The sequence below is a fragment of the Hydra vulgaris genome, chromosome 06 (assembly GCF_038396675.1).
Source record: "Hydra vulgaris chromosome 06, alternate assembly HydraT2T_AEP".
NCBI classification, from domain to species: domain Eukaryota; kingdom Metazoa; phylum Cnidaria; class Hydrozoa; order Anthoathecata; family Hydridae; genus Hydra; species Hydra vulgaris.
The window spans coordinates 36,206,664-36,222,500 of NC_088925.1; the positions used below are offsets into that span (position 1 = coordinate 36,206,664).

The 15,837-nt window shown below is 30.2% G+C and overlaps 1 protein-coding gene across 1 annotated transcript in view; it reads left to right on the forward strand.

Moving 5' to 3' along the window:
* The first annotated feature begins 360 nt into the window (after nt 1-360).
* LOC136081809 (uncharacterized) overlaps nt 361-15,837 on the forward strand; it is a 36,216-nt gene continuing 20,739 nt past the window's right edge. Inside the window, exons 1-4 of the mRNA XM_065799997.1 lie at nt 361-459; nt 5,474-5,542; nt 9,347-9,370; nt 9,840-10,063. Coding sequence (XP_065656069.1) covers nt 10,059-10,063 — 5 coding nt within the window. The 5' untranslated portion in view covers nt 361-459; nt 5,474-5,542; nt 9,347-9,370; nt 9,840-10,058. The remainder of the gene's footprint in view (nt 460-5,473; nt 5,543-9,346; nt 9,371-9,839; nt 10,064-15,837) is intronic.

Genomic DNA, 15,837 nt, shown 5'->3' on the forward strand with positions numbered 1-15,837 from the left:
CCTACATTTTGTCGTATGGCCATGCCATAATAGTTTTGAAACAAATTTATCGCTCTGTCTGTGAGGTTACCTTAGCCACTTAGACAAATTTGACCAAGTTTACCCAGTGAAAAATAAAACCGCGTCCCACATGGGTTACGCGTGGGTTCCGTGTGGGATTGATGGGATTTACGTGGGACGGATTTTCCCATGTGGTATCCGTATGGAAATGTGTCACCTTAAACCCATGTGGGTAATCCCATATGGGTTACATGTGGGAACCATATGGTATTTACACACATGGGAAATCCCACGTGGGTTTCCTGTGGGATTTGCATGGGAATTAATTTGAAAGCCGGAAACTAAAAAAAAAACTTTTTAAAAAAAAACTAAAAAAAATTTTTAAATCGACATAGCATTGCGTTACGTTTATATTGTGTGAAAATATTTTATATTACATAGAGAATCGCAAGCAAGTATGTAAGTACCACGAATAATGTTTATGTTTCTTTATAGAAATAAGATTAAGATTTGTGCAAATAGACGTATTATTAGGATGATATAATAGTTATTTGAATATAGATCTTGAGTAAATTATTTGCAAACAATTAACTGATGCAAGTTGCAATGTTGTCAAAAACCAATCTTGCATGCATAAAGAAATGCACAAAGAAATGCAGGTTTGAAAGTCAAAGAATTCCCAATTATCTTTATTAAAAAAAGAAAAAAATAGGATGGAGATGGGTTTCTGTAACTTTTTTTATGCTCCAAAACTTTTAACTTTAGATATAATAAGGTCCTTAAGACTTAAGGGACTTACGAAGTACATTGAGGAACAAAAACAGGATATTTACAGAAACTTTTCAATTTTTAATCTGGAGTACCACAGTGTAATTAGGAATAAAGTCTCTGGGTCCAGTTTTCAAAGTAATTTGATCTAAAGTAATGTTTAAATAAAATAATATGCTTTAAAATGCATAGAGTTATACATATAACTCCTGATAGTTAACTATATGTATAACTAGTTATACATATAAATTGTTATAAAAACTTATTTTTTAAGGTTATGCTTGAACAAATTAGTACCAATTAATTCAAATTCAAGATTTAGTTCAAGTTCAAGTTAAAGTTCTTATTTATTCATTGTTTTTGTTAATTTTATATTTATTTGTTCAAATTTATCAGTTAGTACTAATTCTTACTACAGTAAGAATATTAATCATTGTTGAACGTGATTTTATTAGTAACTTAATTTTACTTTCAACATATTTTGACAACACCCTTTACATTTTAAATGATGACAGCTTTACTTTTCTATTGATGTTAAATTTATTACGTTTCAATAACTCAGATTGAATTTTAACTGAATTATTGTAAGCTTTGTAAGGGTTTGTAGTATATCAAATGTTGTTGTAAATAAAGTAAAAAGAAAATATATATATATATTTATATATACATACATATATATATATATATACATATATATATATATATATATATATATATATATATATATATATATATATATATATTTATATATATATATATATATATATATATTTATATATATATATATATATATATATATATATATATATATATATATATATATATATATATATATATATATATATATATATAATATTAAAACAATAAAATCGATACAAAATTTCACCATTAAACGAATAACATTAACATTGTGATGATAATAGCATTAGGAAACTAGTATTTATGTATTATTATTATACTATAAATAAATTGTTTTTTAATTCATTTTATAAAATAGAGACTGATAACTGATAATTAATGGAAATAAATACTAATTATAAAAATCATGTAAACTTCATTTATTATTTCTAAATACTATACTAATGTTAGTCTACAAAGTTAAAATCAATTTAGAGCATTGTTATTAGTTCTTTTGCGATTCGCACTTCCACTTCTGTCTCTCAAATTTATAAAATAGGTGGTCAAAGCTTGCTTAATAGGTAGGTTCTCAGCATAACAATTAATTGGCAAATTAATTACTTATTTTACCTAAATCATAGGGTCATCTATGCATAATGATGTCAGATGATGACCCGATTTATTGAACACCTTCACTCTTTATCAAACTCAGTCAATTTTTTGCCATCTCCCATTGAAAATGATGTCAGTTTTTGTTATCATATTATGATGGTGTATCTGAATTGTTAATATAATATAAAAAATGCATATACCATCAATTTTTTTCTGGTTCAATTATACATTTATTCTCAACAGTACTAAAAGTAAAAAAAAAAAACATAAATTGTTCTTTCAAATAAGTAAGCTAATTTCTGAATTTAAATTGTTTTTCCTATGATCCTCTACAGTTTTAAGCAACAAAAGCAAAAAGTTTTTAGACCACACTATTGGTGTAAATACCTCTAAAACCTGCTCATAGCTAGCATAAATTGTTTTACTTTTTTTTTAAATAAAATACTTTACTTTTTTTTTTAATTCAATTTTTTAATTGACATTATTTGGTTTCAACATCCCCTCCCCATTGTCAATTATTGTTAAACTCACACTGCCCTTCTATCTACTGGCATCATTTATGGCCAGTAGATAGAAGGGCCTCAATACTATATATATGTATATGTATATATATATATATATATATATATATATATATATATATATATATATATATATATATATATATATATATATATATATATATATATATATATAGTATTTAGACAGAAACCTCCCTATTTGCAGATAATATACTCAAGAACTATATTCAAATATCATATGAACATGTTAGAGAATGTTCATATGATATTTGAATATCACAAATTTAATAATATTGTTGTGACATGTTATATAAAGAATACCATAATAGATTATGATATGAAAATAAGATAGGATATAAAGGCAATCATCAAAGAATAAATTTACTTATAGAAATTTAGATGTTTGTTTATTAGTTTCAGAATATTATATTATGTGTGACCGCGGTCTATAATAACAGGCCTTGACATTGCACAACAAAGTTGTTAAACTGAAGGCCAATTCCTAATACTGTGTTTACATTTTCATCTTTTAACATTAGACGAAAGTTTGTGTTCACGCTTTTTTAATAAATCTTTAAAATTTGATTGGTTTATAAAGTAGATAGCGCAACTTCAAGACGATTACGTTGTTAGGTTCAAGTCGTTAACATTGTAAGGTAATAATATTGTCAAACTAACGATAAGTTTTTTTAATAATTAAAATGCCTTTAAAATGCTGTGTATCTCTTATGCAATTTATACAACTACAACTACAATATTAATTACAACTACAACAAAATTATCAATACTCAACCACAACAAAAATATCAATTTATAAATTCCCGAAGAATCTAGAGAGAAAAAGATGTAGTGAAGCTATCCCAAGAACTGGTTTTATTGTTACAGACTATACAGCAGTATGTCAACTGCATTGGCCAAATGAAGCAACTTTTGAAAGCAAATATGGGAAGCAACGACCTTTAAACCCACCATCTGTTATTAAAAATATTCTGCCTAGTTGTTTAGCCACACCAGCAAGTAAAGTTAGAAAAACTGTAACTTCAAGCGGTTTTCGAAGAATTTTACCAGATAAGTTAATTGATTTTCTAAAAGAGGATAAACTTATATTTGACGATATTCAATCTTTGTTAAGTGATAATAACAATGTTATTGTTTTTCAGCTTAATAAAAAAAGTTTACACATACAATCAAAAATGTACAAACTTGGTGTTCCATTATTTATTTTAGTAATTTTCAATGATTATTCATTTGTAGCTAACCATAATGGCACAACTTGTAATATTTCATCTTTAGCTGTAAACAAATTAAAGTTAATAAAAACAAAATCAGCTTTATTTGAAGCAGTTAGATTTTTAAAAAATAAAGAAAGTTCGCTTTAGTCAAATATTCTATTCGAACACCTTAATGCTATGAGAAAAGTTAGTGTTGGTGAAGTTTTATATACTTCAGATATTATATGTAGAGCATATGAGTATTTTGCTATGCGAGGAAATTTAGATGATTGTTTGTATAAGGACTTTAACACGATTGACTTCAAAAATAAGCTCAATGGAGGACCTAAGTTTCATAAATAGTATTTTTATGAATTTAAATCCATTGAAAATAACTTTCATACTACTAATTGATAAGGTCTATGTCAAAGCTTCATTACTTTACCAAAGAGGTGCTTTGTTTGGTCAAGCAGTAAACTACCCTGAAAAGTTAGCTAAAACAATTTTACCATTTATGATTAAATGTCTTTTTGGAGGTCCAGAATTTATATGTAGAGCTCAACCTGTTGCAAATCTTTCCTCAGAATTTCAGTTTGCTCAATGTCAACAAATTGTTGATACGATAAATAATATTGAAAATAGTAAGACACTGGTAATAATTATTGATGGTAACCGTGTAAATCAAAGATTTTTTGGAATGTTTAAAACAGTTGATAGTAAACCATGGTTAACAACATCAGGTATATATTTATTGTATGATTATGTGCATCTCTTAAAATCTATACAAAACAATTGGTTGACAGAAAAGACTGGCGAATTTCAATTTTTGAACAATAAAGAACTGGCTTTGGCTAAGTGGAGTGATTTAGAAACTTTATATAAAACTGAGTATAATAGTCTTTTTAAACTCTCTAAACTTACAGCTAAATCAGTTTATCCAAAACCAATGAGAGAAAATCTGTTAAGTTTTGTTTGTCTGTTTTTTGTGAAGAAACAGTAGCTGCATTAAGAACGCATCCAGAGATTGAAAATATAGCATTTGAAGGTACTGCTTTATTTATTGAAAAAATAATTTTTTTTCAAATGTTGTTAATGTCAAAGCACCTGGTGCTGGCATTCGGTTTAGAAATGAATTATGCGGAGAAATCCACTCAGTTGGTAATCAACAGTTACAACTGCTACGAGATATTGTTGAACTGTCAAATTTTATGAAACCTACAGGTAAGCGTGAAAAACAGCTTACGCTAGATACTAGCAATGCAATAGCGCATGTTGGTGATTTTTATTGTTACCATTTTTAGAAAAAAAAAAATAAAAATACAGTTATCTTTCTAATATATATATATATATATATATATATATATATATATATATATATATACTTTGTTATGGTTCTGCTTGTTATTGATACTATTTAATATTACATAAATATTCTTAATGAAATTTGAAATACGAAAATATGATTATCTTTTAACAATTTTTTGGTTTCTTTTTATATTTCCGTCTTTACTAGAGATTATTATTAGAAACCATTACACCCTACCTAATATAAAAATGTATCAATATAAATAAAAGTAAAAGTTTAATCGGCCTTCAGTTTTTACAGCATTTTGCGCAATGTCAAGGCCTGTTATTATAGAAGGCCGTGTGTGTGACGAAAAAGTAAAGATACTTTTTTTTTAAGTGGCTGTTGCACCCAACGTCTACATCAACTACTTATCCTAATTGATCACTTTTTTTCAGGATTCTCCTCATGGGTTCAAGCTCATTACGCATAATATGTGTTCAATTACCCATAATACGTTAGTCATTGTAAGTAATAAATTAGGAAATAATTATTTGTAAAATATTGTAGTCATTAATGACTTCAACCTGGCTAATAATTAAAATTGCTCGACTAATAAGGTTCCTTATTAAAATTGCTCTCTTTCTCTCTCTCTCTCTCTCTCTCTCTCTCTCTCTCTCTCTCTCTCTCTCTCTCTCTCTCTCTCTCTCTCTCTCTCTATGTATATAAATATATATATATATATATTTATATATATTTGTATTTGTATTTTTTTTTTTTTTAATGTTTGAAGAAAGTTAGAAGATACTAAAAACCTTGGTATTATGCAAGCCGAAGCGATTTAATTAATTCAATCGACAAAAAACGGCGTGTAAATCGCAAAAGAAAAAATATTTTTAATATTCATTTTGGATGTATTGATTAATAGCATTTATTTTAAAATAAATTCATTTTGCAACACGTTTTTTAATTTTATAAAATTTCGTCATAATAGTTTAAGGTAAATCCCACATAGGTTATAGGTGGAAAACATCACATGTAAAAGATCAAAAATGCTGCACATTTTGAATACCAAATGGGATAAAGTAGCAAATACCAGATTAAGTTAAGCCTCTCTGAAAGCTTCGATGATTAATTTTAAATTACTATTTAAGTTATTTTTAAATTAAAAGATTTTTAAAAATCATAGAAGCATTCGGACTTTCATTTGTCTAGTATTGACTACTTTTATACGATTTGGATTAAAATATGTGGCATTTAAGATCTATAACATGTAGTATTTTCCACCTATATCCCATGTAGGATTTACCACATAAAACCCATGTGGGATTTACCATATGAAACCCACATGGGACAAAATAATAATCCCCATATGGGTTACATATGGTAAAAACCCACGCGTATCCCATATGGGATTTACCATATGAAATCCATGTGGGATTTACCATATGAAACCCACGTGGGACAAAATAATAATCCCCACATGGGTTACATATGGAAAAAATCCACGCGTATCCCATGTGCGCTTTTTCACTGGGTAATATCAATAAGTTTTTTGCCTTTTTGCCTTTGGCGCAAGTTACGAAGACAAGTTCCCATTCGTTTTTGAACGTGACCAACACATTCCAGTTTTTCAATATCTATATTGCCATAGGGTTTTGAGGAAACAACATCAGTAAATGAAGAGGTATCACCATCCCCAATATATGAAGAGAAAATAATATCACCGCCCCACATGATTCCATTGCTCCAGATGATTTTTAATAATTAGCATCACATATATGATTTAAACACCAATGAAGATATCCAGGATTAAGGGTTTTCGTTTTCCAGTACAAACAAGCTTTGAATTTTTTTATAAGAACAACGGTACCTAAGCACTTTCCATTCTCTTTTGAAATTATGGTTACAATACCATTTAGCGATTGATGTCCACGCTTTTGCCAGCTACCAACAGATACCTGACAATTTATAGGTTCATTATGATCAACGCAAAGATTCATTCTGGCCTGGAATGCAGCTCTTGTAATACTTTAAATAGCAACAGTCTCATATGCTTTGTACAATTTGTTAGTCAAATAGTAAAAGTTTTTTGGCGTCATAGGAGGTGGCATATTCATGAATGCTGCAAAAGTACGCAAAGATTCATAACCTTTGCCAAGTTCTCTAAAAGCTGCAATGGCATTAAAATTTACAGCTGCAACAGGTTTTCCTAGAGAGGTTAAGATTTGTTTATAACTTTGAAGATATGTATCGTATTTGGAGATAAATTCACATGTATCACATGATAACTTTAACTCGTATGAGAACCCATTTTTGTTTTGTAAATTTTTTTTTAGTAACAGCTTTCCATCATTTGAACAACACTCTTTACATATACAATTTTAAAACTTTAAAGTTCATTATAATATTGTAATTATCCTCATCAGGTTCATTTTCAACATCGTTAAGTCAACATTTTGTTGCAACTTTTTTTCACTTGCACTTCCTTTTTTGTTTTTAACACAGTTTTGGTTAAAACTATGTATGCTTTGATTCCTAACATGTTGGTTACCTCAAAATACTCTTTTTTAATATATTTAGTAGATCTTGGCATTTTTGTGAAGAACTTACAACTTTTACTTCTATTTAAAATATAACTTTAAATGTCTGTACTGCTGTTGTCTCTTTATATATCACTTGACAGTAAATGCACACTGCGATAGGCTTTAAAATATAGCCAAAGTTATCAAAAACCCATGCAAGACTAAACACTAAACAATCACTTCCATACTAATAGACTAAACATACTAATAGAATACTTCCATACTTCAATACTTCCATTCTAATAGACTAATTCCATACTAAAGACTAAACAATCACTTCCATACCAATAATGATGGTTTATTTTTTTAAATCACTGTTCGTTAATGTTACACCAACCGCAATAAAATCCAACATTTAAACGCAACAAAATCCAACATAATTTTCACTAAAATAAAATCAATAAAAAGTTTATATTTCAAAATTTAAAAAAATCCAGTGAAAATCAAATCCAGTAAAACAACAGAGCTAAAAATTGTGTTTAATGCTTCTAATAAAGAACACGGATCACCCTCGCTTAACGATTGTTTACATACTGGTCCTGAAATTCAGGTAATCAGCAAAAACATATATGTTGATGATATAATTACTGGAGAAACTGATCTTGAATCTGTCAAAAAAATTAAAATATACAGCAATTAATTTGTTTAAAAAGGGAGGATTTCAATTTCACAAATAGCATTCAAAAACCTCACTGTGTTAGAAACCAACGGATCAGAAAGTAATTGCTATGAAGTTACCATCAATGAAAATAATCACTGTTACGCAAAAATTCTTGGTTTGTTATAAGACAAAGACAATGGCACTTTCCTAGTGGATTGTAGACCGACTCGCCAAATAGATAGTAACAACCAATGATCAATTTGGCTAAAGTTTTTGATCCACTTGGTGTATTTTCCCCAATAACACTAACTCCAAAACAAGTATGTCGATAAATCTGTGATCTACAGTATTCATGGGACAAACAAATTGCACTTGAGTTAGCAGAGACCTGGCTGCTTTGGAAAAATACTTTACCAAAATTAATTTAGATAAAAAATAACTTCTGCGACAATAAAAACCGGGTCAAATAAATAGATTTTCTAAACAATCGATTTCTAAAAGTAAACTTAAGTAATAAAACGTTATTAAAAAAATGGCGAGTATTAGCGTTTTTAAGTGTAATTTTTTAAACTTTAACATCGAGCTAGACCACTTTCTGTCGTATAAAAACATGGGTCTGATTTTCAGACCTATGTTTTTATACGGTTCTTAATCAGCATAAAATTTCATTTTCGGATTGCATACTTCTTTATCTTTGGATTATTGTTTAAATCTTTAAACAAGCATACTTAATGTTTACTTCTTGTTTAGTATTTTACTTCTTGTTTAGTATTTTGTAAGTATAAATTATATAATTTTTGGATTAATTCGTAAAAAAATCATGTTAATCATTAAATACAAAGATAAAGTAGCATACAGTAAATGTATGTAAAATTTAAATTAAAGTTTTCAAAATACTTTAAAAACTTAAGCTAATGTTTTTTACATATGGTGTACTACTTAATCTTTGTTTATTGTTTAAATAATTATAAAACATTTCTAGTGTTAGCTTGTTGATTAAAATTATATTTCCTTTATATTTTCATTGTTTATTTTTATTTTGTTAATGTAGTTGGTGAATCTTACACAAAATTTGACTATTGTTACTTGTGCGACTTACTTTGTTACTAATTTGTGTAATTGAACAATTTTTTTGTTCTCTTTAGTCCAATCTACACAGCCTACCACTGGTAAGTTTTTATAGCATATACTCAATGGCGACAAAAACGTGCTAAAAAACGCGTTATAAGGCGACAGTTGTGTTTAGGCAACTATTTGTCGTCACCTTAACGTTTCTTACTCAATTTTTATGGCTTTTTGCTTGCGCATTATAAATCAAACTTTACCTAATATAAAAAATAAATTTTGCATCAAACTAAAAATTTTTTTGGGAGATGGAAAAGGCAGTCTTGAGAGTGTTTATTGTATAAAACGGCAAATATGCATACAAATGCCATATGGTGACAGTTTGTACATTTGATAGTTTTTAAGTGTTTTTATATGTATATATTATTATTTTTATGATTAAAACCAATAATTTCAGAGTTAGTCGACTATATTTAACTATTTTTCACAAACTAGCACGCAGTGTGTGTATAAAATGCGCGACTTATAAATAAAGATTTCTCTTTCACTAAAACTCTTATTTTTTTCTTAAAGTGAAACACAAACTTAAGATGAATGAAGTCGTTATAGCGCGTTAAAGTTTTTTTTTGTGGTAAAAACTGCATATCATGCGAAAAAGAAACTGAAATAAATAAAGAAAACAAAGAGGAATCTCTCGAAAAAGTAACTTTGATAACAAAAGACAGTATTGATGACGATCAAGATCTTATTTTTAACTTCGAATGCTATGATGCTCTAAACTGTGCGAAGAAGATGTCGTAAGATTTCCTTTTTCTTTTTAATTTCTTTATATTTTTTATTTTTTTCTAAACTCCTTTTTTTAATGTTTTTTTTCGTTCTTTCTTTTCTCAAAACTGTTAATTTTTTCGATTCTTTTACCCCAGTGGGCACAGTACGTTTTTAAAACGTTCTTTGGACGTTTTTATTAGGTTTAAACCTGATAAAAACGTTTTAAAACGTACCGTGCCCACTGGGACGTTCCATTCCGAAATGCATGTTCTAAGCGCTTAAGCTGTCGTAATTTGTATTGTTGTAGTTCGCGCTTTTTTGTGAAATGTTAAGGTCCAGTCCGTCCATCTGTTCGTACTACGTCAGATCAATCGAAAACTCTTGCTACAAGGTTAAGGTTTATATGTTTGTGTTTTTTATGTCAGTTTGTAAAGTTATTATTTATGTTTAAGGTACACGAGTTTTCAATTTAGGAAACCTGATCCTCTCCATTATGGCTATTAATATTTTAACGTGCAACATTAATGGTCTAAACAACCAAGAAAAACGCGACAATTTTTTTGGGTTTCTCAAAAAGTCCACCTTCGATCTTATCCTCCTTCAGGAAACAAAATCCGGATCTTCACTGTTAAACAGTGGAGTGACGAATGGACTGGCGAGTCTATTTGGAACTCTAGTCCGAGTCATAACTGTTGTGGGGTGGCGGTTCTCTCTAAATCTAACGTTTCCTTAACAGAACTAAAAAGGGACAATAACTGGAGAAAATTAAATGTCATAATTAAAATTGATAAACACGAAATGCAGGTGCTGAATATTTATGCCCCTAATGTGCCGAGAGAAAGGCGCCGTTTTTTCGGCGACCTTGAAGATTTCTCTCAGGCCACAAAATTACCCGTCCTGTTGGCCGGAGACTTCAACATGGTCGAAAGTCTGCCTTTCGACACAGAAGGCACAAACAACGCTAAATATATCACCTACAGCATTGACGAACTCGAGGTCTTCCAAGGTAAGTTTAACCTAGTTGATGTTTTTCGTTTTAAGTTCCCGAACAAAAGAGAATTTACATGACGAAATCAGAAGGTAAAATGTAGACTCGATAGAATCTACTGCCCTGATCGCTAAAAAAGCAACATAAACCAAAATTCTCACCAACTCTTTTTCCGACCACGAGTTCCTAACAACAACCGTCAATTTTAGTAAAACAAGGAGAGGACTAGGATACTGGAAATTAAATTGTTCCCTTTTGGAAATAGAAGTGCATAGGCAGAAAGTTGAGCTCTTAATTCAAGATTGGCAAATTAAAAAACGGTCCTATAAGACAATTTTAAAATGGTGGGACGACTGCAAACTTTTTGTTAGGGCTGAATTACAACACATATCGATACAGGAAAGTGCGAAAAACAAAAAAAAAACATCAAAAGGATTGAAAACGAAATCCAACGGGAGCATTGGATTTCGTTTTCAACCAAACGCTAACCCGAATCTAGATAGCATCAAAGAAAAACGCAATGCTCTTTTCTTGTTCCAGTTTCCCGGAGCGTTTATTTGCGCAAAACAAAAACTAATCGAAGAAGGAGAAAAACCTTCAAAATTTTTGTATAATTTGGAAAAAGTTCAACAGCGGAACAAGTCAATTTCCAAAATTTGCAAGAATGACGGCACATTGACGATTGAACCTGGTGAAATACTAAACTCCCTAGTTTCATATTATAAAAACATTTACACCAAAACTAGTTTATGCAAAGACAGCCAAAATTATGTCTTGTCACACATCACTAAACGTTTAAGTGATGATGAAAATCAACTTTTAAATACCCGCCTAACCGGCGCGGAACTGAAAGAAGCCCTTTTTAAATTTGAAAACGGAAAATCTCCGGGCTATGACGGACTTCCAGCTGAATTTTATAAAACTTTTTGGCACACTTTAGATAAAGATTTTAAAGAACTTGCCTACGAAATACTTTTTTTCTTTCGAAAAAGTAAAACTCTTTGAAAAAGCAAGTGGTTCAGTGATCAATGCTTCAAAAACCAAGGGTCTCGCTCTTGGGGGTTTTGATCCTAAAATGTACCCAGAATTGGACAACATAGAGTGGAACAATAACACTGGTTTCCAAATATTAGGTGTTACGTTTTACACCAGACTTAGCGATACTACCAATTTCAACTGGCTAGTAACTCTAAACAAAATAGAGAAAAAACTCAAGTTTCTGGGACTACGTACTTTGTCACTTAGGGGAAGGACTATGTTGATAATTACTTTAGCAATGTCAAAAGTGTGGTTTCTGGCAAACGTTCTGCCCGTTCCCGAATGGGTAATAGAACGTCTGTAGAGCTATTTTCGAAAATCTGTGGCAAAAGACCAATTTCAATCCGGTCAAGAGAAAGACTTTTTTTACCCGTCAAATGCGGGGGTCTCGGAATTTTATCACTGAAGGAGCAAAGTCTTGCACTTCGTCTCAAAACACTCTTTTAACTGAAAGAATGCGAAGAGGACGAAGCTCCCGATTATTACTACTTTTCAAAGTATTGGTTGGCGAGTAAAAAATTTACAAACCAAAACCAAAGCTGGAACTTTTTAAAGCAGAACAAGTTTTCCAAAACACTGGGACAACAAAACGTCTCAGTACCACAAAACAACAAAAGAAACTTTAGGCAAAAACGGGTCTCTAAAAATAACAAAACTACATAAAAACAACACAAACAAATAACATTACCCTAAAAATAACAAAACGTAAAAACTTTTACGTAGAAGTGGCAAAAAACAAAAAGACAGTTGTGCCAGCAGAACTTTTCTGGAACAGTTCAACAAAAACAACAATGCCGTGGACCCAAATTTGGAAAAACAAAATTCACCTCCCACGCATGCAGACCAACTCAAAATATCCTCTTTCGTTTTTTACACAACAGTCAACCTTCTGCGGCCTTGCTAGCCAAAAGCACAAGGCAACAGATCGTTGAAAATAACAAATGCAAAGCTTGTGGTAAAATTGAGGACAACATCCGTATCTTTGCTTAATGTCCTTCCTCAGTTGATATTTGGGAGTATTTTAAACATCTATATAACTCCTTGTCATCCCAAAACAATTTTTCTCCGATAAATTTGATTTTCTCGATCAAGACAGCGAACTTATCAGAGAAAAATCCCACTTCGCAGCTGCTGTTGACACACTCAAACCATAATAAGTGCAATATGGAACAGTTGATGCCACCAAATGTTAAATAACATAAAAATTGATCCAATACCAGTGATCTGGGTAGTAATCAGGAGCATCAGGCATATTATTAGTTTAAAGTATAATTACCATGTCCGTAGAAACTTTATTAATACAAAAAAGTTGACATTTTCTGTCAACTTTTTTGTATTAATAATGTATTTTGTCAAGTAGAGAACGGGAAACTAAAACTAAATATATGAGCTAAATCTTAACACTGGCTCAAAATTCAGTTTTAAATGTTTGTTCCCTACAAAGCTTTTTTTTTACAACAAAATTATTGTTATTTATGATTAGACAATCACTGCCAGCCATTCTTTTATGATACATGATTTCAACATATAAGTGTTATGTAGCTTTTGTAAAGTGGTGTTTGTGTAAAAGTCTTGTATTTTCTTTAATTATTTTTTTTAACAAAATCTTTCTCTTTCAAAATACTCTTAACAAATTTTGAACCAAATCTTCAAATAAAAATTTAATGAAAAATCTTAGATACTTAACGACATCCTTCCGCACAGTGGCTAAACAAAAAAATATAAAACTGAAAAACACAAAAAAATATAAAATCAATATATATATATATATATATATATATATATATATATATATATATATATATATATATATATATATATATATATATATATATATATATATATATATATATATATAAAACCGAAAACAATCAAAAAATTATATTTAAAATTATAAATGTATATAAACTCAAACAATTGTAAAACTTATATATTGTAAAACAATTTAATCTAACCTGAGTTAATGTAACTTTATGAAATTGTAAATACTTATCTTAAAGGGAAAAAAAAAAAAAATGCAATATCGCTCTATCGTTGAATTTTCACGCATGTCACCGTAACAAAACATAACAAACATATTTTGCGCCTTGAAAAAATTCTTTAAACGAGCGTTACCTTCGGGTTTTCACACAAGCTAATTATTTATTTATTAACAACATTACTTATTTCATAAAAAATTTGACAAAGAGCTATAAAATTTTACTGCTTATAAAAAATGTTTTATATCTTCTTACTGTAATAGACCTTCGAGAGCGCCAACGGCACCCAGATCAAAAATGATGAACGGCGCCCTTATTTCAAACCAAGAAATCAGAAAAGTTTAAAGTTTTAAAAGTTTTGTTAACGCAACAATTATCTATTTCTAATTTGGCACATTGTATTTATGCGTTACTATTATTTCTCTGGATTGAGAAACGGTTCATAAATCAAAACTGACATGAATCAAAACATTAATTTTAAAACTAATAAACAAAAAATCAATCAACAAAATCTCCAAGAAAGGTTATTAAGGCGCTTAAAAATGATTTTTTTAGGCTTTTTCGGATAATACGATGTAGCTCACCGTTTTAGTCATATCTTCTTCATTCAAAATAATCAAATATAAGTAATGTGAGCCTGGCCCATGATCAAATAGAGTTTTTCTTACAATTTTTAGTTTACTAAACAATCGTTCACCCTCAGAAACTGACCCAAAAACAGTATTGAAAATTCGGAGCATGATGCAAGCGTTTGGAAAAAGGCGTTGAAGTTTCTTCTTAAAGATTTGAATTGTTTCGAATCCTAACGGTTCAGCTGCAGCAACAGCCTCTTGGAAAACTTGCTACCAAGAGCCCCTAATCCGTTTAAGATCTTCCAGCAGCTGTCCAATCAAACGTAGCTCTTCATCAATGGTAATGGCTTCAGATTGTAGAAGACGGCTAACGTCGTTAACAGTAGTAAGGGTTTTGTACCAAATTGTAACTATCAATACAATTTCAAAAAATAAAAATCTTTTTTTTAAGTCTCTTGTTTGGCTGAGCTGCTCACTGGTCAGATCTAGGTTTTCCATGACATTTATGAGCTGCCAACAATTCTCTCGGTCTCTTAGCAAGGGGTTTGATTTAGTCGGTACGAGAGCCCATCTTGTCATAAAAAGCCTATGCAGTGAAATTCCTTTCTCCTCAGTGAGGATTTTCCATCAATCAAGACATGCACTAAAAAATAAGTACCAACATTCAACATTTTCAAAGGATACTTTGTTCTCAATGGTTAATTCAACTGCGTACACATCAGTTAAGTTCAAACTGTGAGCGCTACAAGAAACGTTCAAGGCGTTCGAACATTTTTGCCTTGCTAAGGCTTTAGCTCTCTTGTAAGCACCTGATACATTGTAAGCATTATCGTGTACCTAACCGCAACAGTTTCAAATATTCATACCTAGCCTTAAAATCACATTAGTGATAAGCTTAGCTATATCAACTCCTTTCTTCATCTTGAAAGTTTTAACACATAATAGTTGTTTGCCACCAATTAGTTTCTCTTTCATAGAGGGGAAAACGAATAACAAAGATCGTTCGTTTTCTCAACAGCTGTACTTTGGATTTTTTTGACAGCTTTACTTCGGATGACAACACCATATTCTCTTATGTACTCATTTTGAGATGACGGAGAGAAGTAATGGACATTCATTCTAGAGCCCTCTTGTTGATGGCGTCTAACATTTTCCAAGTAGAATGCAATGACAGGGTTGTGGCGACCAATAAGCTCCATACCAGCGATAAAGTTTCCATTTTCTTT